At 39.6% G+C, this 27,009-nt stretch overlaps 3 protein-coding genes across 4 annotated transcripts in view; all 3 read right to left on the bottom strand.

The window, feature by feature from the left end:
• Positions 1 to 52: 52 nt before the first annotated feature.
• On the bottom strand, positions 53 to 3,639 carry tmem234 (transmembrane protein 234). Its single transcript, XM_020084638.2, has 5 exons — positions 3,521 to 3,639; positions 3,019 to 3,170; positions 1,699 to 1,765; positions 970 to 1,062; positions 53 to 717 (listed from the first exon to the last, which is right to left on the bottom strand). Exons 1-5 carry the CDS (start codon positions 3,588 to 3,590, stop codon positions 608 to 610), a joined length of 492 nt encoding a protein of 163 aa, XP_019940197.2. The 5' UTR covers positions 3,591 to 3,639; the 3' UTR covers positions 53 to 607.
• A 332-nt stretch (positions 3,640 to 3,971) lies between these two features.
• On the bottom strand, positions 3,972 to 14,157 carry ncmap (non-compact myelin associated protein). Its single transcript, XM_020084873.2, has 4 exons — positions 13,890 to 14,157; positions 6,777 to 6,880; positions 6,295 to 6,379; positions 3,972 to 5,064 (listed from the first exon to the last, which is right to left on the bottom strand). The coding sequence occupies exons 2-4, from the start codon at positions 6,865 to 6,867 to the stop codon at positions 4,791 to 4,793; spliced, it is 450 nt and encodes a 149-aa protein (XP_019940432.1). The 5' UTR covers positions 6,868 to 6,880; positions 13,890 to 14,157; the 3' UTR covers positions 3,972 to 4,790.
• A 3,796-nt stretch (positions 14,158 to 17,953) lies between these two features.
• Positions 17,954 to 27,009, bottom strand: part of rcan3 (regulator of calcineurin 3) — a 41,562-nt gene continuing 32,506 nt past the window's right edge. Inside the window, exons 3-5 of one of the 2 annotated variants that reach the window (XM_020084565.2) lie at positions 24,851 to 25,024; positions 23,801 to 23,972; positions 17,954 to 21,035 (exon numbers count right to left, since the gene is read on the bottom strand). In XM_020084565.2, coding sequence (XP_019940124.2) covers positions 20,881 to 21,035; positions 23,801 to 23,972; positions 24,851 to 25,024 — 501 coding nt within the window. In that variant the 3' untranslated portion in view covers positions 17,954 to 20,880. The remainder of the gene's footprint in view (positions 21,036 to 23,800; positions 23,973 to 24,850; positions 25,025 to 27,009) is intronic. The other variant, XM_020084567.2, reaches the window with a different exon arrangement.

Genomic DNA, 27,009 nt, shown 5'->3' with positions numbered 1-27,009 from the left:
CGTGTGAATTCTTTCTGAATCCTGTTGAAAGAAAAAACAAGGTCCCTCACAGTCACAGTATTTAGTTGTGCTTTATTACTGCTACACAAAGAACTCGAGACAGTTACAGCGGTACCTCTACCTCAGTATTACATCATATATACATTACAAAACTGTATTATCCCCTTGCTAAGCAGTTAATGTCCCAGTTAGACCAGGAGATGACATCTCCTTGGTCCATTTTAAAACACCAGCTTTATTTGAATTTGTTCTCTATTTTTATGCAGATGCCAGTCCCATGGCGGGGCAGCAGGGTGCCTACACGTAAAAGTTAACAACCACCAACCACCGATTTCTATGTGAGCACCATAAATCTAACCCAGCTCCAGGGTGAACTCTGCATGAACTAACTTCCCCTTCCAACTCGGTGTGAGAGTCTCTGACCAGGTCTCCTGAAGCTCACGCTGAGTTCACTTAGGCACAATTCAGCACAACTGTTGCTCCGAGGAGACGTTGTCTGAATCTAAATTGGCCCCTTCAGTCCCGCTGTAGCGTCTAAAGCCTTCTTAACTTCCTGCCGAGGAAACATTTGAAGGTACGGAAGAATTTGCTCCAATTCCGATGTCCGTTAGAGCACAGACTGGGTGATATTCTGCTGCCCTGCGTCTTTGTCCTCGATGGAACTTATAACACACATGGTGATTCCAGCCATGGTGAGAAACATCCCGGCAACACCCTCTGCAGAGTGAGGTGAGGGGGAGGATTGACAGAACATAAAAGTAAAAAAAAAAGAAGACATAACACAACCAGAGCAGTAAAGCTGCTTTCACACATGCTCTGAACTACCAAACATTTGCCTGAAATTCTCCAGATGGGCTGTATCTGAGAAAGAACATTTTTGAGTTTATCGCTCCAGACATTTTACACAACTGGCCGAGTGTAACTGGAAAACAAGCTTCTGTATCAGTATCAGCAACATTTCAGACTTACGTTTGCCTCCAAACTCTTCACCCAGTAACTTGCCAGTGAGCAGAGTGCAAAGGAATGTGAGCGAGTTGGCCACAGGGACAACGAGAGATAACTCTGGGTAAAGAGTGAGCGAATATTAGATACAACATTGTCCAAACAAAAGAATTTCAACTTCAAGTTGATAAATATATCTAATTTAGTAATGAGGAGCTGCATGGAAAAGAAAAACAATATGCACACTAACAACTATAGTTCAATGGAATTAAACTGTAATTTAAAGGATATGCTGTTATACTGTTAATGCAGTATCTTCTATCCATGTACAATACGACTTGAATGCAGTGATTCCTTGTGACAGTGAATACATTCACATGGACACTAATATTCTGAATAAGACATTACTCAAATTATGGTGTTTACATTAATTGCTAAAAGAATATTCCATTCATAGTCCCCTTTACATGTTACAGAGCCTGATTAGGACTCACGTCAACATTTCATGTCTTTTTTTCAAAGCAGACATTTTGACTTGTCACAGCAGGAGAGGCCCAGGTGTTCATGATAATAACATTAAAAATATATCTGTCCCTATAATTAATTTGATCATTTACAACTGTTCCTCTCCTACTGTGACATGTCAAAACGTCTGCTGTTAGGAAAAAGGGCCTGTAACAGAGGAAACCATCAGACTGTGATGTAATTCACTTCATCACAGTCTGATGGTCTCCCCACCTGGAGTGTCTGGCTCACCTGAGGTGGAGAGTGTATAGTAGTAGACTAAAGAGCCACACTGGTTCAGGAGGAAAGGGACCAGGTACTGATGGAGAAGGCAGAGAGAGTTCAGTTAATCCAATTATAAGGAAAAGCAATGATATCACACATGTGACAGATAGATTGTACCAGCTAAGAACCATGGCTAAATTAAATTCGTCCACAAAAAGATCTAGAAACATTTCCTGCTTTTATCAGCTCTACTTCCTGACTCAACATTCATTGCAATACAATGAAAAACACAGCTGCTAATAATAAAAAGCAACACGTCACAGACCTACTCTGGATATCAATTACATATAGATAGATTGATTTTGAAATGTTGTTTTTGTTTACAAAGCCCTTAATGGTCTAGTTCTCATGGTCACTAATAGGCAGACAGCTGTCTGAAATCCAGACCCAGTCCTATCTGGACTCACACCAATCCTTTGCAGCACTGCTTCAGCAGCCCAGGAAACTCTAAAAAGGTAATTGAGTCTGTTAAGTGAAAATTAATTGACAAACAAAAACCTAATTCACACTTTTTATTTTTTAATTTCTTAACTCAAGCACTTTTTCAAAAATAAAAGGCTTCTGTTCTCTTTCTATTATTGTAATAACTTTCTTTGATTTGACAGTCAGTTGTTGACTACACATAGACAGACATTGATATATCTAATATTTCAATAAATAATTATTTTTTTGAATCACACACTAGAGAGATATGATGACATCCCAGACCTTTGCTTGAGGAAAATGTCTTTCTCTAATCCTCTCTGGTTCCACATTCTGCCCCCAGCTCACTGAGGTCCTCACAACAACTCCAACCTTTTCAATCTTGGTTTTAATTCGGCTTGAGTCTGTTTTATGATTCTGATCATGCTTATCATTATGTAGGTTTAAGGGGCGGCTGTGGCTCAGAGGTTAGAGCGGTCATCCTCTAACAGTCCTCTGCACGCTGAAGTGTCCTTAGGCAAGATACTGAACCGCAGATTGCTGCACATAGATGCACTGTGTGAATGTGTGTGTGAATCTGTGAAGGTAATACTGCACTGTAAACTGTATATATAAATACAGACCATTTAACATATCTTTTCAGCCTTTTACTGTTTTCCCCTCATCTACAACTTTTCATTTCTAGCATTGTACATGTTATATTTTCTCCAAGTTGTGTTGCTTTGCCAGAACTGTAAAGCACTTTGCCTCAACACCTGTTATGGATCACTACAGTATCTATCCACCTGATTTCACTGTGCCATATAGATCAATCGGAGTTGTGCAGTGTACAGTATTGAAGTGGGACCTGGTGTCAGGTTGTACCTTGGTGTTGAGGAACAGGAACTTGACCTCCGCCAGCAGCTGGGTCAGTCTGCCGGACCCCTTAACATCCTCTATCCCCGCGGTGCCCCTCTTCAGGAACGGGTTGGTGCAGCCCCACAGCACCGACACCAGCAGGAGATTGAGCAGGTCCACTGCCAGTGAACACACTTCAGTCACCACTAACATCCCCTGCTACTGATGTCATGTAGCACATCTGTTTAACATTAGCTTAGCCGTGCGGGATAACAGTAAATACAGTCTATAGTAAACAAAAACACTGCGGTTAGCATCTGGGCTACAAACGTTAGCAAGAGTTGGCTAACTTCCTTAGCATGAATGAACTTTCTTCCTCGGCATAGTGTTAGCCACTGCTGGGTTAGTGATGCGTTGTTAAGCCTGTTAATGAAGCGAACACTTGTCTATATCACAACACACACACGTGGTTTAAAGATAATAGTGAATATGAGGATAAATAGCTTGCTAGCTTGTTAGCTTCACTCACCGACAGTCACCATCGTAAACAGCCGCTGTGGAGTCGCATTCAAGAGCGCTCCGTATTTGTGAGTCAACATCAACGTTCGTATAATGAATAGCCTCAATTATATTCTTATATAATATATACATATTTCACTTTATATCTGATGTTATACAAATAATACATTAAATTAAATGTGCATACAAAACTTATTTTGCTGTAGTTCTCGTTCGGAAATGTAACATTTTGCAACGTCTAGTTGTCTTGAATGCAGCCTCGCAACTTTTCAAAGTAGGAGGACGAAAAGGTAACAGGAAAAATAATATCAATAATTATAAAAATAACTATTACTATAATAACTTATTCAAATATATATTTTCTTTTATTTTCCTCTCTTTTTTAAACTTCTTTCCCCCTGTTCTCACTTCATCGTCACCACCACTTTTACATCCGCACAAATTACAAGCAGCCACATTTAAGAAACATGACATTTTTAATTTCATCTTTTCTTTCACTAAAGAGCCACAAACAATACAAACACAGAGAACAATGAAAATAAAGTGCAAAGTCCTTTGGTGTCAAGTTTGAAAAAAGAGAATTCACATCAGGGTGTTCAGCTACTTCTCTGTGGTCTCTTCATTCTACATAGTAAAAATAAAATACATTGACATTTGAGAGATTCATTAAAGTAAAACTAATCTGAGAGAATCTGTGGGCAGAAGACAAAGACAGTGCGATGCCAGGTGAACCAGATTTATCAAGGAATATTGTTTATTGATATAAATCTGCCCTGAATAATGCTGGCAACCATTATCATCCAGCACACTGTCTTTATTTTCTGTTATACTAATTCTACATTTACTTATGAAAATATAGAGTTCTCCTTTATGCAGAAATGTACACACTTATGACCAACTACACATTTTCTTCTTTGTATTAGTAGTGACGGAACATCAACGAACAGTACAAACAGTAAGAAACTTAATGGAGTCTATACTCTAAACATGCTTTCTTCATGCAACATCCTTCATGTGATCCATTGCATCTGTGTCTGGTACCATTTTGTTCATCGTGTGTGTTTTTGTACACCAAAATGACGTACATCCATGTAGTGACCAGCAGTGGCTCAGTTGGTGAAGATTGACAGTGATAAATCTGACGTCACGTGGTTGAGTGTCCACAGGATTCAGTCAACACCATAGACTGTATATAAAGGTCAACACGCACCGTGTGTGGTCACGGACGAGGCCAACGCATCAGTCAATGCCTGTTGTGAGACTAGAGCGCAGTCTTGGTGCTATGTGTTCCCTAATGATGGAGTTTCATGTATGGTGACCACGGTGGAGCTACTGGTGGTGCTGAAATGCTCTATGTGGTTCTCCTCCACGCTGGTCAGCTCCGCTCTGGGCAGATGGAAGCTGTTATCTGAGACCGGGTTGGAATTTGCGAAGGTGCCCGACACGGAGTTGACTCCCAGAGTGCTTAGCGGCATGCTGCTCTGAACTGTGGACTGTGACGTCTTTGGACGAGGTTTGGTGCTCCCTCCCAGGACTCTGGATGCATGCGTCCACCTGGAAACAATAAGACCAAATTAAAATAGATCTCACATTGCTCATGTCTTGCAGGACATTATTTTTTAATATATAGCAGCCTTCTAGTCTGATTTTGCTAGTAGACCTTTTACTTCAGTGGAAAACTTACAAAAAAGGAAAAGGAAGTGAAATAGGAAAGAAAACAACGGTAAAACAAAACTGAATAAAACAATCCATATTTTATAAAAATGTTTTGGCTTGTGTTGCCCTAATATGAATCTTAACATACACGTTACTGTATTCTATTCTCATTTATCATTTTGTGACCCTTAGATTAATGATACGACCGCTTGGGGGGTCTCAACCCACCCCCCAGCTTTACAATGGCAAAACATTACAGAGCACATTTATTTACATTTGTTGTACCCACAGTAAAAACAGACACGAGGTACTTTTATGAGCATTCTTTCATTTTGTGAAACATAATGATTGACAGCTGTAGTTAATCTTTACTTTTCACTTTAAAACTTCACACACAACACAACTTTCATCTTTTCGTATATAAGGAATTTTTATGACTTACACTAACAAAGATAATAGAAAGCAGATATAACCAGCTGAAGTACACGATAAGAGGCTTAATAATAAAATAATTATTATGATAATAGTTTAAGTTCAAGATAATAGTTCAAGATAAAATTAATCACAGAAATGAACTGACCAGGTTTATTCTACTAATGACTTCATGGTTGAAGTTCATTTTGCATATAATATTCAAAAACATTTCTGCCATCTGTGCAGACTTCTAACATCTGCACTTCTCTCAGACTTTATTTATAGAGTCCAAAGTGTCCAGCTAGCCGGTCAATACAACCCAAGGTGTCATGAGATAAATCCGAGGGGTTGGAGGAACAAAACAACAGAAACATGTGCCTCTGACTTTTCTCTAAACTTTCAGACTAAACAGTCTAAAAGGGGAACAGCCCTCTTTGGTTGTACAGTTTTCATGTGATGGGTGTGAAGAAGACTGTGTCATTTTAAAAAGGTTACACATCAAAACTCAGCATGAATCAATATAATGGAGTGAATATGAATTTAATGACATGGGTGATGGTTTTTTCTTTTGTCTCACAGATGGAGCCTAATGAAAAGATAAAAATAAAAGAAGGTGTCTATTGTTCCTCTGATAAAAATAGCATGGCTGTTGTTGTACGGCTAATGACACTCAGAGTGCAGGAATTGTGGTGTCAAACTGGAATGTGGCTTTACCTGTTGTACGTCTTCAGGATGATCAGTAGAATGGCGAGAATGATGATGATACCTATGACGATGACAGCGATCATAGCCCCAGAACCTGACAGACACAGAAAAAGGAAGAATGAATCATTTAAGACTTTGTATTTTGTCCCTTCTCAAATTTGCATTTTACATTTCATAACTGCTCCACGTGATACAACTTATGTTGTGTGCACTCCCAAGTTATTTCGCGATGTTTAGCAATGAGATTACTCACAGGCAAAGGGAACATTAAATTATGTTTAATGTTCTATTAAATCCACAAGTGCCGCTCCCATACAGGACTGCATGATGCAATATGTTATTTAAGAGGCTTGGCTTATATAAAATGTTTTTTAATCTGAAGTTCCGGGAGAGGACACAGCTCTGATGGTTGACATAAACACTTCACATAGATGTCTTATCAATATGCAACTGAAGAAGACAAAACACAAACATGAAGGAGGTATCCTTACTCTGGATGAGGATTTGTTCTTTGGACTTCGTGACGGTGGTGTTTGAAGTTACAGTAGGGTTGGTCACAGGTGAAACAGTTGAAGCTTGCATCTTCAGCAATAACCTACAAAGACAAAAAAGAAAGAAGCCACTTTAATCAAATAAATAAAGTTAAACGTGAGGATCAAGGACCAACAACGAATTCTACGGTCATACTACAGATTAAACAAGAAAATAAATCTAGAACTAGAATGGCACTCTTATGAAAGCACAGTTAAATTCACTTGATTTTTATTTGGATCTGCACCAAATTTTTCACACTCATACATGTGAATATCAGTCCTTGATATGTCGAATGTTTTTCACCCTATCCTGTAATAACAGAGAAAGTGAAAGAAAATCCTAGATCATGATACAGATCTGCACCAAGTTGTAATGGGTTCTTCCCTGACCCATACCACAGCCCTCCACCAAGTTTCGTGGGAGACTGTAGAGTAGTATTTGTGTAATCCAGCCCAATATCAGACACACTCAAATACATAACCTCCTTGGCAGAGGAAATGACGAAACAAGGATATTTAAGTTGAGGACAAAAATATCTGTGCGACACGACTCTGATGCGTAGCAGAGGGAGAGGCACCAATGAATGAAGGTTAAATAGAAACCACAGGAATGAGGAGCCTCACCAGAACATATGAAACAATAATCAGTGCGAACATCATCACCAAAGAGCAGATGTGCAGGCCAAATTACAGCTGGCGTTCCAGTTCATAATGCAGACTAGGAAGGGGTTATTAATAGGTTTGTGGCCTAAGGTAGAAGGAGATGAATCATGCAGCTCTCGTTACTTGCACATGAAGTTCAACTCTAGTGATTATGCAGAAAGTTTGAAGTAAGCACCTTTGTGGAATTTCTAGGTCAGGTGATTGAATATTTTAAGTCAGCGCTCTGTGTCATCGGCTACAGAGGTCCACGAGAACATGTTGGCTCCTTCAAACAGCTGGATGAAGAATTCTGCAACTGTATTCAACATGACAGAGTAAGCCTGGAAAATGATTCCCCCCCCCCCCCCCCCCCGGCCTGGATAAGCCGGTCAGGTTTGGGCTGGTCACAGGGCTGATAATATGTTAAACGGATGACTCATAAAATTATCCATTTTGAACAATGCAACGTGTTCTGTGATGTTTTAATCTGGATCGACATCTAATCTGCTGTGTTGCAATTGTTATGAGTCATGCGGGTATCCTCTCACGTTAAGGAGGATCCCTGATAAGAGCTGCAGGTCAGGGCTGTCCCCGTAACTGATACTTTCCCTGAGTCAGGATAATGTTCCTTTGCATGCAAAGAGATGGAGGTTATGCAAACTTCCCATTAAATAAATATACAGACAGACACTTTGTGTTCGATGTCTACGTGTGATTGTATTTAGATTTCCACTGAGTCTAGAAACGTCAGTGGCCATTTTCTAATTTACCAGAACTTAACGAGCGTCATCATGGGAGTTCCTCAACCTCTTTTTCAAACAACGTGACGTAAAACGAAGTGCAAAGTCAAATTATAATGATGGTACACATAATTATATTTAATTATACGACCTGATTCCTCAGCATGGAATCACAGAGAAGGACAGCTTTGTACAGTTCTTATTTTTATTTTAATTTTCTTCGTGTTCATTACTCATTTAAAAACTTCATTGACTAACCCTGAAATCATGCAGGGTGTAAACTTGGTGCTGTCAGAGAAATGACAGGCTTTGCATTTATGGTGGACGTCTCATTTGGTCACTAGGATTTAAAACACATTACAATTAAAAAAGACTTTGCTTCCTTCCAACAGAGCAGTTTCCCCCTTTACTTATGTATTTATGCTTAGCTTAGCTTAGCTAACCTGCTTGCATGTTGAACAATTCTTCTAAAATCATGCTTTCCTTTGTAGCAAATGCTTATAAATATCCTTTGCACCAGAAAATACAGTTTTAGTTTTAATCACACGAAACACATATTCTGAGATTATATTTCTTTTTCCGACTCCTCATTCAATGATTATTCCGATATTGTGTTTTAACATGTAATGGACTCAGCCATTAATGGAGCGTAAAGGTTTACATTTCACCTATAGACTGTCATTGTGAAGGGACCTCTTTACAACCTCATCCATGGATTTTGACTGGACAATTAAAGCCAGTACCCGCACCTTATGTGTAATGCACGTCTTATCCATCTTCCTGCTCTATGGCAAATATTACAGAACCAACTCTCCCCGTGTTGACACACTATTAAGCAGAGAAATTAGTACTGACATATGCCAGGTTTGCTGTTTGCAGAGGTGACAGCTCCTGATAAGTGGCCAAGTGATCTGAATGAGGTTGATAACACCATTGCTTTTGTTACTGCGTGCTGGTGATGTGGGCAATGCTATGCTTAAAGGGCTTTGTTCAATACGGACAATATGGTGCGAAGTGATGTGTGTTCATTTACTATACACTTATCAGCTTAAATGCACCAAATGTACAGTCGGTTAATGTGAACATTTATGGTTGAAATGTCTAGTTACCACATTAAAGAGACCTGATGAGACCCCATGAGATGGACTCTGTACCTTTGTGCTGTCACATTAAAGTGCACGAGATATATATTACATTTATTTATGTTGGATAGTACTGTAAGCTACTTGTCTTTAGCAACTTTCAAGCTGATGGGGCCGATCAAAGATGATATCATCATATACATGTTTATCAGTTTTAATCAGCTTTCTGCCAAACCTTTGGTTATGTAGGCTGTAGGTGGATGAAAGAACCATTTTGTGCTTCAATGCACATCACATGACGTCAACTGGAAACTGTATCAATCCAACAAACTGAGATTGTGTGTATCACTGGCATCTCCAAATAAAAACTGTCTTGTGCAGCGCAGCATGATTCTGACAGGGATTATGTGTGTGTGCCAGTCAGGTGAGGGCATGATCGGAGGGACATTCCTTTCCAAAGCCTACCCACGTTCAAACAAAACCAACTGCTGCAGGAGCTTGAGATAAAATGTCAAATATTTAATAGCTTCTTTGACTGAGATGCTCTCGTTAGAAAATGGTTGAGATGTATGTAACTGTAGCCCTGGCAAAGGCAGACATTAAATTAGGGACGGGTGGGTGTGTCGACTCCTACAGAACAGAGTGTTCCGACAGAAGTGGGTAATTCATCCGATTGATTGTAGGTCATATTGATGCGTAGGTTTGGTGTGGCACACTTCACATAAGGATCTGGTTACCCTTACCTTACCTCACCTCCAGTACAGTTAACACACTTCATACTCCAATAAGTAATGCCACAGATTCAAATATAGAGAATAGAGAATCTGCTCACTTTGCTGGCAAACTACATATGAAGTATTTCTACTGGTGAGCAAAGGTGGGCATCTATACTTTCTCGCCTAAATCTACACACCACGGAGGGACCGTTGGTGTATCAACTGTTGGTGTCTAGTCTTATTTAATTTCACTCCACAAATTGCTTTAAAAAGAATGACACCCTCGATAGTGTGTTACAAATGTTACACGGCACCTGACTCAATAGTTAGTTTGCATATAAACAGTTTTGTTTACTGACTGAAGTAGCTCCAGGAAGCTGTAGAGTCACATTCTTTATTGTCACAGAGAGGGCAAATGTATCAGGGAAGTTGAAATATGACTGACAGTAAAGCTTGATGGCTTTGTTGATAATGGCAGGTAGTAACTTCAAAAGGTGAGAAAGAACTGATACCAACATGGATACGGTAAATTCAGATTTAAACACAGGATACTGATACCGTAACGTAAAAAAACAAAAAGTCAGACATATCGATTATTAATTGGCAGTATTGGACACAAGAAGAATATTGTAGATTCTATATATGTGTAATTGCTTTGTTATTATCAGAGTAGGATTTATGCAGTCGGACTTTATATATGTATTCATTTTTTTATATGTATGTTTATTTAGATGATATACATATTGACATTTATACATAAATATACATATTTATATATAATCTATTGGAACTTCTGGGTAAGTTATGATTTGAATAAATTATTATTTTCTAATTTAGCTGTAGTTTTTGGTGGAAAGGGGATTTGTAGCTCAAAGTAATCTGATGACTTCTCTCTGATGTCAGTATCTTCTTCACTGTAATAACGTCTGTTTGTTGTTCTACCAAACACAGCTCTTCACCTGCGCTGCAGATTCAATATCCTTTCTTCCACCCTCAGTAAACAAATCATTTATTGGTCTGTTGAGAGAAGCGAGAGAGCAGGAACAATTTAGTTTCCTCTTTTTCTTCTCTCTATGTGAGGAAACACCAGACAAAGCTCGTAAGCGGCTCAACTATTTCCCCCCTCCGTGCGTTTTCATCCACACATCAGGAACAACACGGTCTCCTGTTCATAAACACGTTCATAGCGTGACCTTCGCCAAATTATGTTTGGAGTCAATATTTGAAACAGGTTAATAAGATACAGATGGGATAATTAGTTCAGCTCTGCCTGGGAGAACAAACACGCATGCAGAGAGGTTGTCTGTATCACATCAGATGCAAACATCCCATATACTAAGACTTGTTTTCCAGATGTCACATTAAAGGGACATTTAAGTACGTCGTTTATCGACCTCAGTCACTGAGGAATCTGCAGCAGCACTCACAGTGCTTGCACGACATGCATTGGCCTGTGTTAGATGTGAATGATGGCGTGAGGTCAGAGATTAATTAAAAAAGGCATGTGTTGTAAAACTGTGATAAATCACAACTGAAATTCAGCTCATGAGAGTGAGTTTTGGCAGAAGTACTGTGGATTCTTGGACTAAACTCAACATGTAGCATTAAATTAAACACTGCATTGCCCCTGATAGATTTACAAATATCCTGATGGTGATTTTAAAGTACAACTTTCAACAATAATCAAACACCAAACTCAATTCCAACTAAAATGGCACATACCTTCAACCAAGGCAGTCCCCTTATGAATCCACATTTGAATTCACTTGATTTTTATTTGGATAGAAAAGTGGTAGGACAGGCATTCTTCAGGGGCCTAGTGCCCCCTGTTCCCACCACTGGATTTGTCCCTGGATAAAAACATAACCTCCCTGTTGGAGGTAAATTGTATGAATTTTAAAAATGAAATAGGACTGACGAGTGTGTTTGCACAGCAGCTTAGGTTAGAATGTATTCCTCTTGTGGTTATGGATGACAAATGGATATTTATAGAAAAGACAACTAAAAGAAAAATACAGTGGTTAGATGGGACAAACGTGCCATCCTTCATGTCAGTAACTGTCATTGTCTAATATGGCTGGGTGTTAAACAGAGTGACAAGCGTCTGTTGTGACACAGAAGAGGAGAAAAAAGTTGGTATGCTGGTATGTGTGGTGCAAAGGGATTTCTAAAGCTTGCATATTTTCAAACAATGCTTATCAGAGTAAAAATGATAACATAAGAAGCTTTGTGTTTACCAAATACTGAGGGAGCCAGAAGATTAATTTCTTTTTCATGGGAAGGTTTTCATTCGAATGTCTCAGACAGGGTTGGGCTGTGATGAACACTATGATGGAAACATGTGGTGGCTTACAAAACCTTTGAAGGAATAATTTTATCATTAAAATGAGATCATATCATATCATTAAACCTGCATAGAGGAAGTAGCTTGTTTATTGAACTACACCAGTGTAATTTTAGATTCTTTAAAGGTTCAGTGTGTAGAATTTTGTGATATCTAGTGTTGAAGTTGCATGTTGCAGCTGAAAACCCCTCACCTCACCCTCTCCTTCCAAACATGAAAAAGAACCTGTGGTAGCCTTTAATTGTCATAAAAACTCAAAAGGTGTTTAGTTTGTCCAGGACTAATGTAAAAAACATGGCGGCCTCCGTAGAGAGGGTCCCCTCCATGTAAACATATAAGGTATTTAAATATAAAGGGTCTTTTCTGGGGTAAAGAAAACTACAATTCATACAATTTAGATGAAATAAACTGGTGAAAACATCATGAGGATTATTCTACATTCAATTTCTGCCGATAGTTCCCTTTCACCTAAATCTTACACACTGTCCCTTTAAGTTTTTATTGTTTGGAGGGTTTCCTTTTTCTTCTTACATTTGTCAGACTTGCACCCCAGACAATGTCTAAGAACAGAGCAGGAGATTGTTTTACTAGGGTGCTGACAGAAGTAGAAAAAATGTCCAGGGCAATGATTCGGACATTTGCAAGTGCAAGTCTGAAAACAGGTCACAGTGACCTTCACCTCTAACCACCAAAGTCTAATCAGTTCATCCTGGAAACTGCCGGGTTTCTCTACCATTTTTAACGTCTCATTCAGATAATGTATGCTATGATTTGACAATATACAATTCAAATTTAATTGAGTTGAACTTATACAATTAGATGAGTGTATAAAATTAAAATAACAACATATTACTTTATCTAACTAAAACTGACATTTTACAGTGATCCAAATTGTATTTTTAGCCACATTTCTGAGCATTTGTTCAGCTCAATGAGTCACTATAGCCTAATTTCATGAGTGAAGAGAAGTAAGACACATTAAAGAACAAATATTTGTTCTATTCTACACAGACAAAGCTGGCAATAGTCAGTAATCAGCTTTAACAAAGCTAAGAACCTAAAACCATCATCTTTCTTCCTATGCTCCATGCAGACTGACACTGTTGAGCTTTGAATTACAGCAGCAGCACTGTACAAACAGTTGTCATATTTCTATATAATATGGCTCCTGATGATATAGATGATAAGAGCAACCGGTCCATCAGACCGTCTCTTATCATTAAGAGACACACACAGACACACACACACACACACACAGAGATACTGCTGGGATCTAGAATTCACTAAATCTCTGTCGGTCCACATGGTTCAGTGGTAGGAAGAGATTTATTAATCCGGGGGCTGTTTGGAATGTAAACTATTCCCTTTCACCTGCGACTCACCTGTTGTCTCGCCATGTTGTCTGGAGGAGCAAACGTTCTCACACACGCACACACACACACCCTGATACAACCACAGTGCAGTCCCACACACTCAAAGGCAACTCTGAAAAGTGACTCAAGTTTAGAGGGAAACTCACATAAGCAGTGATGAACCTTGTGACTTACCGAACCGTCTCCTCTCTGATTTCAGCTCAAGCCTTCTCCAGATGGGACCCTGAGCGGCGCGGCGCCCCCCTCCCTCAGCTGAATGAAGGGGGCATAGTCCACTGGTGGGGGGGCTGACAGTGTGTGAGCTGCTCCAGGGGAGGAATGTAAAGTCCCAGGTGCTGCTGAAGTCCCACAGGTAAAAAAACAGATGAAACCAAAGGACAAAAACAAGCAGGGAATCCTCTGTATCTGTGTATGTGTGTGTGGTTTCTGTGGGAATCAGAGTGTTTATGTGAAGAGGAGTAGGAGGAGGTTGAGGAGGAAGAGGAGGAGGCTCCACGTTCGTTCACTCGCTGTTTCTCACTGAGAGTAATGATCTCAGGCAGCTGGTTTTTCAGGTCCTTCCGCCAGGCCCTTAGGCGTGCCACACGGCCGCCGATCAAAAGAGCTGCTTGCACCGCTCGGCCTCTCACCATGACTACTGCCTCTCAAAATCCGTTCGTCTGCATCTGATAGGATGTCTCACATGGAATCACAGGGTGTGTCACTCTGTCAAAAAAGATTGATCCAACTCCAAAAAATAATAAAATCCAGTAGATATGCTACACTTCTGGGTGTGTGTGCCAAATGAAAAACTATCCAGTCATTACCTCTGATTGATGGAGATGAATAATGTGTGTGCATGTTTTGTTTTGTTGTGTATATAAAGTATGTGGTTTCAATGTTATCACAAATCCCATCATGTTTGCAAAAATGTGTTTTATCCTTGTGGTTGATGATTAACTGTACATTACAGTGCACTCGTTCAAAGGGCGCTGGGTGTGTTTATAGAAAAGATACAGTTGGAAGTAAAAGCTCCAGTCAAACACTTGGCAACATTTGTGTGAAAGTTTTCCCCCTGAACAAACACAAACGTTCTCGCTGGAAATATTTTGCTCATCTCTCCAACTGTGCTTCTATCCGTGCCTTTCTTCTTCTGCAGCAGCCAGGCTCCTCTGTCACACTTGCCCTGGAAGTCTTTCCCCACACAGTGCGAACAAGTCGTCAGGATCGGGCCTCATGTTACCTCCCGGGGCTGGGTGGTGCCCACGACCACAAAGCAAGTCAGTGTTGTGGCTTTGTGAGAAAGTGTAACCAAACTTCATGTGTTTAGAGACACACATTGCCCAGCTTTGCCCAATGAGCTGAGAGCGCTGTTTACAGGCTTCGCACTTGCAAAGGAACTGGTGTCCCCATGCTTGTCCCTGTGGGTCCTTGTCCCTGTGGTGGCAGACCATTGCTTCAGTCTGAATGCTGAGATTCAGGTTTCGTAAAGAAGAATACATGTTTCATAATGCCCTCCTGGCATTGTGTTCGTTTGTGAACAGTGAACAACCCGTGTGCTAAAATTCCCAGTGAGGATTAAACAACAGGTGGTTTACCCTATTACTTTTTAAATTCACCAAAGAATTTATGTTTGCGTCTGAGTTTGTCTGGGATTTTTAATATGATTACCCAAAAACTACTGAATAAATTACCACTAAACTTGGTGGAGGGATGAGGTACGGGTCGGGGAAGAACCCATTAAAATTAAATTTTCTTGACTTTGCAAGATAGTCACAAGATATTTGTGTTTGTTGGTTCAGATCCAAATAAAACCCCAGATCCTGTGAGTTTAAATGTGGTTTCATAAGAAAACCGGTAGTCCTTGACGAAGCTATGAACTCTCTGAGCACCCTTCTAGTTTATTTGATGAATAAATAAATATTTTTCCTTAAAGATTTCATTTTGTATTAATGAGTCTGTTACCTTCAAAACATTACTCATAAAACACTTGTTCAGAACTGCTTTTAATGTGTGATTAATGATTTGTACTGTATATTTGTAGTCATTTATTTCCCTTTCTTGTTATGTGAGGTTAATGTGTTGTTATTGGTTTTAACTTATATTAAATGTCTTTGAGCATAGTGATATATGAATAAAATCTATCCATCCCTACATGGTCTATACCACTTATCCTTTGAGGGTCATAGGGGCTGTAGCGGAGCCAAATTATTATAATCATTATTATTAGTAGTAGTAGTAGTATTTGGTTTTGTTCATCCTATCTGGCTTTAGATTATTTCATTGTCATTTTCTAGATTTATTTTCTTTGGCAAGCTTGGTTAATTTAACTCTGGGTTACACTGTGAGGGGTGAGAGGTTCCCCTTAGTAAAGATGGAAAAGTATCAGCATTTCTGTTTGCATGTCTTATCTGAAAATAAGACAAGAGTTTACTCTGCAAACATCTGTTTTATCAACAATCATGTTACATTTAATTGTAAAAGTAACGGAGCAATAGTCTAAAAGTAATCATATATTGTAATATTTTGAATTAATGAGGTGTAAGGTTTGAGTCTACACAAATCATATGTACAATTTATATTTCTTACCTGTTGGGTTAAATGATTCTGAGATCAGCTGTGTGAAGCTTTATCTAAGTACAGCATATGTTGATTCAACTATACGTGTATGCTTTTAACGATCCACTTTACTAAGGAACTGTTTTGTTAGCTCGAGAATAATGTGTCCCTTTAAATTCCTGCGAGACGTTGGTGCTGTGTAATCCTGGAGAGAAAGGAATCTGGCACTGGCCTCATTAACACCCTCGAGGACCACGAGAACGTGATCTGCTACCCTGAGGTGCACACGTATCGTCACGTTCAACAGTGAGGGGCATTGTGAGGAGGAATTCCCCCATCTGCTCTCCAGGAAGAGAGAGCTTTTTGTGTCATGGAATAGAAGGCACAGGGTGATACGGAGCAGGCGTCATCTCACAGCCATTAATCAGTCCTCTCTACCTGAAATACACTGACAGTGGTCCATTGTTCTTACCTCTGTAGACCATTAAGTAAGTGAACAGTGACACAGCTAATATTTATGATCATGGATCATGTTGAACACACAACATCATTTAGATCCCCTTACAAAAATTAGAAGCTGAAAGTTGAAACCAAGGTTATGTGTTTTTATTTTTCAGCATGTAGACAGATACCTTTTCCTTTGTGGGCGAACCTGTGCTTGCAAAACATCTTTTTGTGCAATCTGAGCCACTGTTTTGTCTTTGTATTTCTTTCCTCACGCGATAATGAAATGCAGCTTGTCAGAGGGAAATTGATGAGACAAATCTATTGTTACAGGAATCTTGAGCAGTTGTCGGTTCTGTATGACTGACACGTGGAAACTGAAGCACTGAAACTCAAAAGGCGGCTGAAATGCAGGTCAGTTTCGTGTGAACTCACAGACACCTCATTTTAAATAAATCTCATCGGTTCAGTGTAAACAAGTGCAACATAGCAGCATCCCTGGTTAATAGAGGCTATTAACTTAACCTTGCTGTCATTTGGCTTTACCACTGAAACAAGACCGGACAAAATAACTTGAAGTCCTTGGGGCTAATATGAGGAGCCAACTTCAAGTGCCACTCCTCTACTTAGCATTATATTCAATTCAATGTCATTGCAGTGGTGAATAGTTTGTATCGCTTTGTCAGCAACACATTGAAACGGATAAAACACTTTTTAAGGAGGAATGAGAGGTAAATGGTTGGAAATGTCTGTGATGGTCACCTGCTTTAGCACATGCTAGTTTTATGACTGGGCTGATGTAAAGCTTTACTCAAGCACGCTAACATTTAAGTTGAGCCAAGCTAGCTAGCGCAAACAAAGATGGCAGCTGGAAGTTATTTCTGCTTTTATAATACAACATTCTAAGTATAAAAGGTTTAATGAAAATATTAAATAGTGGAAAATAACATACATTCATTCACAACAGATTTAGATACAACCGGATGTTAAAGCCTATAGCAACAAGTTTATAATTGTATAACTTCAGAAGACAAAAGGATTCTGGAAATGGTTCAAAAGAGCTTTGAGTGTTTTAAAGAACCTCTGATATGAAAAAAAGATCAATTTCTTGGTAAATATGGATTTTGTTACGCAATCACAACATAACTTGTAGGCTAATGATTCTAAATTTAAAGCCAATTTGACATTTTTGCTTGAGATTTTGTTCCCTCTTGTGTGTTTGTTCTCGAAAGGCCTAAAATAAACAACACAAAACATGGCTTTTAAGAATAAGTCTTTATGTATATTGTATGTGAAACAAAGGACTATTATACTACACAAATAGAAGCAGATACTGTAAGAGACAGAGACCATCTCTGAGAAGTAAGTACAGACCATGAAAATACAGATACCGGTATTATAGAACTGTAAATTATTGCTTGTTTTGCTACTTTGTTTTCTGGAATCCTACAATACAAGATACAATATTCATATTTCAACAGAAACAGTACAACAGTGACAAAGTGTATTATTGACCTTTTTAGTAGACGTTCCCCAAAAGTAACAGAAACCTTTAAACAGAGTCCATGTCGAACTGTTGAACACAACACAATGACAGTTGGTTTTGATCGAGCAGGACTTACTGTTACACTTATTTGTAATATTTTTTTCCCGTTACAACATTGCAAAGAGAAGCCGTAACAAACTGCACACTGGGACTGGCCTCAGCAACAAAAAAAAACTTGGCATATGTACATAAATATACATTTTCATTTCATCTGTGACCAAAATGCACCCAGTTTCAAACACCATGACCAGAGTAAAAAAACCTCCACAAGTGTTCCACTGCTTCCACTTTATCATAATCCACCTCAGCAGCTCCACCAATCTGCCGTCTGCTTCAGTAACCACGACAGCTTTACTGTAGTGCCAATAAAACTGCACTCTGCCAACACGATGAATTTCAAACAACTGTTTAACTCTCTCAGAAGATAAGATTATGTTTTCTTGCAGACAAACACAAAAACAAAGACATTGATTTTGTTCTGCAGTGTCATCCTGCCTCATTTTCAACCTCCTACTGTGCTACGTCTCTGCACGTTTTCCAGTAGCACACTTTCATATATATATCCAAAAAGGCCTGAAATTCTCCAAGGTTCACGCTAGCAAAAAGGAAGTGTTTTCACTCACTGCAATATGCTGGTGAAAAGGCTAACCAGGTGTTCAGCTTGAGATAAAAAGAAAAAACACGAAAGAAACAGAAGAAATTCAATGTGCTTCCTACTTTGTCTCAAGAAAGACAATTTATGTCAAGGAAACAAAACACTGACAATAAAGTGCTCACATGCAGATGGACTTTTGCAAAATAAAACAGCAAAGAAGTTAGATTTCATGTTGCGTCATGACAAACAAGGTTTAGACTCACTGCTGACACCCAAAAATCCCTGTTAGAAACATTTGTTCCTGTTGCTTCTAAAGCACAGAACGATTTCATTAAATGAGTAGTTAAGCACGCTAATCTGATAAAGGACTGTCGGGAGAATTGCACAATAAAGAAGAAAAAGAAGTAAGAAAGTAATGGTTTTTGAGGAGAACTAGTTCGAGTTTGCCCCAAACAACATAAAAAGTGGAAATGATTTTTCGGTATAAAATAAAGATGCAATAAAGTAATTGCAGTTGTGTTGGGAAAATATGATTTCTCTCAGATTAACAAATATACATCACTATGTGAGGTGAGCAGATGCTTTGGTTGATATCTCATGAGGCTACCCTAATATTCCCTTTTCTCAGCAAAATGCTTCCAGGTAAACTACAAAATCTAAAAGGACTATTTCCACAAATCTACACTACACCCAGCTATTTACAGAGAAAAGCAGCGCAGTAGTAATCAGGCGCGCAGCAGTAGACGCTTGACAGCCCTGCAATTGCTTGGAGATATCAAGAGATACTCAGTGCAAAAGAAGCAGTAGGTTTTAGATGAAAAACCTGACACATAGAAAGTGGGTTTGATCAAACGACATAACCAAAACATTAAAGATATGAAATACAAACGGAATCAGAGAGAAAAATAAAACAACCTCCCTAAAACCCTTGAAGGAAATGAGGGGGGGGGATTAACTGTCTCTGATCCATCAAATCCCCAAAAAGCGACAAATGCAAATTTGCCTTCAAGCCAAAGACTGAACCGTCAATCATACAAAAAAACCCATTAAGCTTTTTCCCCCAAAGACGTCACTTTTAAACTCTGCGTGGGGATATGCACTTGCGTCAGAAGCGTCACACCATTTATTTCCCTGTCATCACAAACGACAATTAAAATAAAAAACACCTCAGCTCCTCATCTACGGAAATAACTAAGCATGCAAAAAGTGTTGGGGTATAAAATACATAGTAAGAATACACATCTAGTAGTTTAGCAAAAAACAACACCTCTCCAAATTAAAAAAAAGACAAAAAGCGAAAACGAGCGACAAAAGAAAAAAGTCAAACAACCACCACAACTTTGTTAGTCACATATGGCGCTTCGTGCTGTGTGATGTTAAATAGGTTCCTTTTTCTCGATATATCTTGTAGTACTTGTGTTTCTGTAAGTATTTTTTTCTAATATAGTATATACATGCAGACGAGTGGGAACATCACACACTCAATCTCGATGTAAGCTGAAGAGACAAACCAGATATGAAAATGGATGAAAAAGAAAAATAACAGAAACACGTGTATGCATTTTATATATATATTAAACACACAGATATATATATATATATAAAACACAATTTATTTTAAAAACAAAAACTAAGGGAGAGGTACATCTTGCAAGCTAACTAACCAGCAAGCTGCTGAGCAGGACTATCAATGAGAGCTGAGTGTGTGTGATAAGTGACAGGTGCCTACAGTGGGACAGGTATTTCGACCCCTCTTGTTGAAGACGAGGAGGGTTGGTGGGGTGGAGGCAAGCGTGCCCGCCACCCCCCACGCTGTCCGCAGAATGTGATGAGTGTGTGTGTGATTCTCATCCATCCCCTTCAGGCCGCCTCATTCCATCGCCACGCTCCCCACAAACACCGTTGTTGAGCAATGTTTGTTGGTTTTGTTTTTGCTTGTAGTTGAACTGAAATGAGGGGCATCGACGCTCTCCGTGAGTGCAGAGACAAGAGAGAGAGGGCAGGTGTGTCGCGGGTTTCAAGGGGCGGTCAGGGAGGCCTCTCTAGTTGAAGACTTTTGGGGGCTCGTCGGGACGTCTGGTCTGGACGATCTGCTGCTTTGGCCGCGCCGCCTCGTCCTCCTCCGTCTCGCTCTCGCAAACGTGGACGACCACGCTGGGGGTGGACTCTGTCCCCGCGTGAAGCTCATACTTCTCACCTGTAGGAGGGGAGGTCAGGGATGGAAAGAGGGAAAGGAAGAGCGAGAGTTACAAAGGAAATATTTCTAAATTAACACATGGGTATAAACAATAACTAGAATGGCACTCAGTAGTGTGCATATCTTGGTTATGTTTTTGTACTTCCCCCCAAGGCCCAGCAGTCTCCTTATAACACCGCATATAAATTCACTGATCCAAAATTTAATTTGGTTTGCACCAAATTTCACACACTCCTGAATATCAGGGGACTGTTATCCCCTAAACAGGAGAAAACTTTCCATCGAGATCCATGAAATATTAAGAAATCAACAAAAATGTGGAAAATGGCTCACAATGTTAAAGTAAAAGAATTCCTGACGCAGATCTGCACCAAAATGTAATATTAATGTCTTTTTCCTGACCCATAATGCATCTCACCAAATTCGTGGTAATCCCACGAGTAGTGTTTGCATAATCTTACTAACTAACAGAGAGACTAACTAACAAACAAACAAACAGATGACCTACTTGGCTGAGGTAAAAATACTGTTACTGTGTTAAAAAAACATGGTATATTCAAACGGTACGACAGGCTGGAGCTGCTGTATTTGAAAAAATATGAATATGCAATTTAGTGTTTACTACAGAGAATTTCATTCAGATAATTTTTACAGGTCAAAATAATCTGCTGTATTTTCTCTGTCTGCTCAGTCATGCTTTAACTCTCAGGTGGAAAGACATGAATTCAAGAGAAAACTAAAAAGGCTCTTCCTCAGTATAGTGCTGCCATTTGTCCAGATGCCAAACTCAGCGGACTTGGACCGAAAACATACACTTGAGAGATTGTATCTCAGTTGCCATGGAGATGAGATCAGACAGCTGGCAGACAGCAGGAAATTGGTCGAGTGGCTTTTTCACAGCGCTGCCAAACACAGAGACGAACGGTGAATAGAGTCCTGCTGTTACCACAGGGAGTTGATAGAGGGAGTCAGCGCACTGTGCTGCAGCCCAGAGCTGATCTGATTTCAGATGCCAGGATTTAAGCCGAACAACAAAGCCATTTCCTGATGCCTTGTGTTGCTATGGTAACAACAGAACCTGACGAGCCTGGTCCACTGGGCTCGACTGTGTGTGTGTGTGTGTGTGTGTGTATGCAGAAAGTTAAATCGTGTTTTTGATGATAGTGTTTAAGTGAATACAGACTTAACATTACTTTCCATTCCATCAGCATCAGCGTGTCCACATACACAAACACGGGAAGACATTGTGGACACACCCGTCTGTGTGTGCTGGGTGACATTTCATAAAGGTTGCTGCAATCTAAAATCTTGTCGACAAAGGCAGACAGAGGCGCCATTACTGAGCAGAAAAGCTGGAGCCGGAGAACAAGGCAGTAGGGGAAGATGTTGAAATTTTCCAAATCTAACAGCGTTGGGCCGAGCTGCCTACACATTAAAAACACTTGCTAAAATTGTAATGGGGCATGAACTGCAAAATGATCCATCTGTGGTGCAGAGAAACTGATCTGCAATCATTTATTTGTGCTGTCGTGCTTCTTCGTTGCCTTCTTCATAGAGATGGCAGTCCCCTCGCACACTGTTTACTCATTATATTAGTACATTTAGTCAGTGAACCTCGCAGTTATCTCAGAAACAATATGTCCTTGATTTCATACATGGGTCAACAAAAAAAAATGGTTTTAATTTCTTGCCTGGATCCAATTGTTTTCCAGATAAAAACAAAACATCTGTTGCTTGATGAGTTAATAAGTTGTAGCTGTATGTAGCAGACTCATGCATCTTAAGAATAGAATCTTATATAACAAAGGGCCTGAGATATACATGCAATTGCTACATGCTGTACATAATATTATACTAAACATCAGTCTTATGCTAACAGTTCCACAAAAAAATGTCCATGAAGATGACATAAAAGAAACTACTACGAATTGTTTTGAGTTTGAATAAACAATGTTATCTGAGTGTAAACCATCCCAAAAGTTAGCTGTCATGCTAAAGATTGTGTCTTAAGTTGGAGAAAACAAAAACACACAGTTCAACCAATTCCTTACTTTGGCTCATGTGGTTTGGATGTAAAAACTCTTTAAACACCAGCATACAAACCATTTTTCACATGTGGAGAAAACAATTACCTATTGTTCTGATTATTAATCAATCGCTGTTTGACAGAGGGACTTAATGAATGGTGAATTATATTTTGCAGCACCACACATAGTGGCTTTGATGCGTATTTCCTTTGAGATGTCAGACTGCAGTAAGTCTGGGTTAAGCACCCTGGACACTGACGTATGGTGGCAAGCACAGTGGATATGATTTATGGGCTTCAAGCTGCTTTTTGTCTGACCAGGATCTCATGCACAGTAACACTGGAGAAGGGAATTCTATGATCAAAGCCCATTTCACTTAAAGAAATTGATTTCAAAATTGCCTATAATGAAATGATAAAGGCGTCTGATAGCAGAAAAATACTTTTGTGGTGAGGTAAATTAGATGTAAGGCTGATTCACAAGCTGAAAAAAGTCAAGAATGAATCAGCGACAATTTGACAAGGTTCTGGCTGATTCCTTTGTCCTAATTGCTTCCTACGAACATCATATTTCTTTAACACCCTGCTGAGGAGTGAGAAATAATTTCCTGTTTGTATCTGGGTTGCTGCTCTGAGATGAATCACTCAAATTACCTCAGTGTTGTACCTGCTGGTGCACAAGGCAGTGTTTTAAATGTGTGAACATACTGCACAAGCTTATTGAGCTTAAATTACTGACCAGGTCCAAGCTTGGCTACTGCACACAGCAGGTCGTAGTTGATGACGGGTGTCGCGTCCTCGCTCTGACTCCAGCCCACGGGTGGCGAGGCAGGCGGTGAGATCAGAAACTGTTTGACAGGCTGGGGAGGGGCCAGGTACGACTTGTCAATGTCCTCATCGCCATTCTGGACCTATTGGAGAGAAGTTGACAATTGATGTAAATTGGTGATCAAGTGAATGTAGCCATATATTCAACTGGAAGAACATTGCATGTATTTGATCTTTCCTCTGAGCATCAGTTTCACTCATTCAGTATAATGGATAGTGGAAATTGCTGCAAGATAAATTCAAGCCTGTACAAAGGGACAATATCCTGGATCTCTGTATAAGAAGATAACAGTTCTTACCTTTTAAAAAACTAGCAAATTGGCTCTGATTGGATGAGGGTATTTTTTATAAATGTAAGCCTGATACTTTGGAGCAAGAAAAGCACATTAGGCTTTGTAGTCCTGGAATGAGTCTTTTAGTCTGAAATGGTACGCTCCTTCCTTCCTGTGAGGAGATTTTGACTTTTGATAGCTGCCAATTGCCATAATTATCTTCCTGAGCTGGAAAATCTTTAATCCTCTTATATAAAAAGTACAGAGGTGGAATCAATTATAAGATGACTCGTGGCAATTTGACATTTACTGCCTGGGCAAAAAACAGGTTCAATTGGGTTAGAGCACATAATGGTTAATAACTTTTTAAGTGATTTTCAGTCACACAATGTCGTCATTTTTTTTTGCTACACATTGAACTGTACCCATTTAACTGCTGTCGAATCACTGGCTATATGGAACCAGGTTATATTGGCATTTTAACCAAAGGAAGTCGTCAGGTGTGGGATCCAAAAAATAGAGAAGGAGTGTCACTCTCTTCCTTGGAGTTTTTGTCCTTGTTCTGTGTGTGCACGTTGGACAGAATGATGCACAAGGCCTTAACTGTCTATGTAAATAAGCAGTGCTCTTATGGTCCGTGTCTCAGGCCCCCTGCCTGCCCTTTCCCAGACCTCTTAGCTCACACTCACTTGGGCAAAGTAGAGTTTCAGCTTCTTGCCGTTGAACTCTGATTCGTGCAGCTCAATGCGAGCGCGGGCAGCGGCCTCTGGGGTGCCGAAGTTGATCCGGACTCTCCGGAAGCTTTTGAACATCTGGAAGGTTGTCTGTTCGTCGTAGATCCTAAACAACGCCTCAAACCTCTCCTGCAGAAGACAAAGACAAATGTACACATGTGATTGGAGATTAATATCTATCTATTATGAATAAACATGATACCTTGCAACCCATCTATTTATTATCTTTTCACTGCTCATACTTTGAAGGTCTCGAGGGGAGCTGGAACCAATACTGGCTCATGTTGGGCCAGTGAATAGAGACAACCATTCACAACTCACATTCAAATCTACTGTCTAAGAGTGTCCAATCAACCTCAAGTCAACCAACATGTCTTTGGACTGTGGTGTACTTGGACAAAATGCACACAGACACAGGGAGAACATATAAACTCCACACAGAACCAAGAACCTCCTATTCTAGATACTGTCGGAGAGAAATCTCTTCTACCTGCTCGAGGTAAAACTTTGAGGGAATAATAATGTAAAATGGTATCAATATATTTTGATTATCTACATTGAAAATTGTCAAGAAAATATTGACAAATGTCCATTGCAACAAAATGTCTTTAGTTTCCCTGTTTTGTCGGGTTAACTTTTCAAAAAGTTCAAATTTAAGATGATTAATCTTAATTGATCTACTTTACGTTGATCTTCTAATCAAATCATCAATTGTTTCAACAGTAGCTCCACAGAAATTCCCTGCAGCAGACATGACTAACTGCTCTACAACCAATTCATTTGCAATAGAGTGATATTGGGGGAAATCTGATTTACAGCTTCCTGTCATTTTCCTGCAATCTTCTCTCATGCTGCCGGTCTCACTCCTCCTCCTTTTTTAATCTTCACCTAATTCTCCCCTGTCTCTCTCTGCTCCTCACGCATCAGACTTTGTTTTTAACTGCACCCGTATGACATATTCTCACATTTCCTACGTGTTTTAGTCGGCCCTCTCTGTGGACAACAAATTGGCCTCCTCAGCTGTGAACTCAATCAAGCGGCTCGGTAGGAGGGTGGACGGAAAAGGAAACAGACCGCCAGGAGAGATGTTTTCTTAATAATCTGGTGTGCTATATTCTTTGTCTCCTTGCCGACCATCTCCCAGAAACATGACTATGAAGCTGCTTTTCAAGAATCGAGATGGATGATTGGTTGAATGTGGCAGGAGAGAGGGAGGACGAGACCTGATTTGACTGCTGCAACTTTCACAGGTGCTTCCTAAGTGTGCAGTCAAATCATTTATTCGGTTTTTGATCCAGGTTCAGATCAGACTATCACATTATCACAGTTTCACAGTATCCCTTACCCTATTATCATTCTAGATATTTTGATGTTATTAATATATCCTCAGCGACGTATATGCAGTCAGTGTCATCAATGTTGAATCAGTCCCACATTGTACTTCTGCCTGACACCTTCTATATCTGAATATACTTTCTTTTCTAGAGCAGGCGGCAGGAGACAGAAATGTGAAATCCTCCCACAACACGTCCCTTGTTCAGCTGACACAGCACCTCTCACCAGGAGAGGAAGTGTGCCTGTTACCTGAAGGTACAGGCAGCACGTCGGCTGTGAGACTAGTGACAGCAACGTGATGGAAGAAAGCAGGTAACTGTAAACTCAGCACATTGTTGGAGTGTCCTGTCAGTCCTGTGTCCTTTTGATAAATCCTTAAAATACTCTCTCATGTATACATCTGGTTTCAGCACTAGATTTTTGTTATTCAAGAACTCTTTTTAGAGTTGTTAAATTCATTGCTTGGTTTGTGTGGTACATTATGGAAATAATGTGGGCGTGCTTATAAGATACGTTATTAGTTGATCTACAGGCAAATAAGTGTTAAGGAAGCAAAGGGGATAAAAATAAAACACCAATAAATAATCACACTATTATAAACATAGCAATACTATACACAGTGGAAACAGATTATATTATATATACATACACATACACACACACACATTTTTATATACAGTGTGAAGGGGATTGCACATGTAAGATGCTGAAATTTCACAGACATAACAATGTCTATGAACCAAACTGAAAGTTATATTCTAATCAAAAACACGCTTTAC

This window comes from Paralichthys olivaceus, chromosome 12 (genome assembly GCF_024713975.1).
Source record: "Paralichthys olivaceus isolate ysfri-2021 chromosome 12, ASM2471397v2, whole genome shotgun sequence".
Lineage (NCBI taxonomy): Eukaryota > Metazoa > Chordata > Actinopteri > Pleuronectiformes > Paralichthyidae > Paralichthys > Paralichthys olivaceus.
The sequence above is the reverse complement of the archived record's forward strand: the minus strand, read 5'-3'. Positions and strand labels throughout refer to the sequence as shown.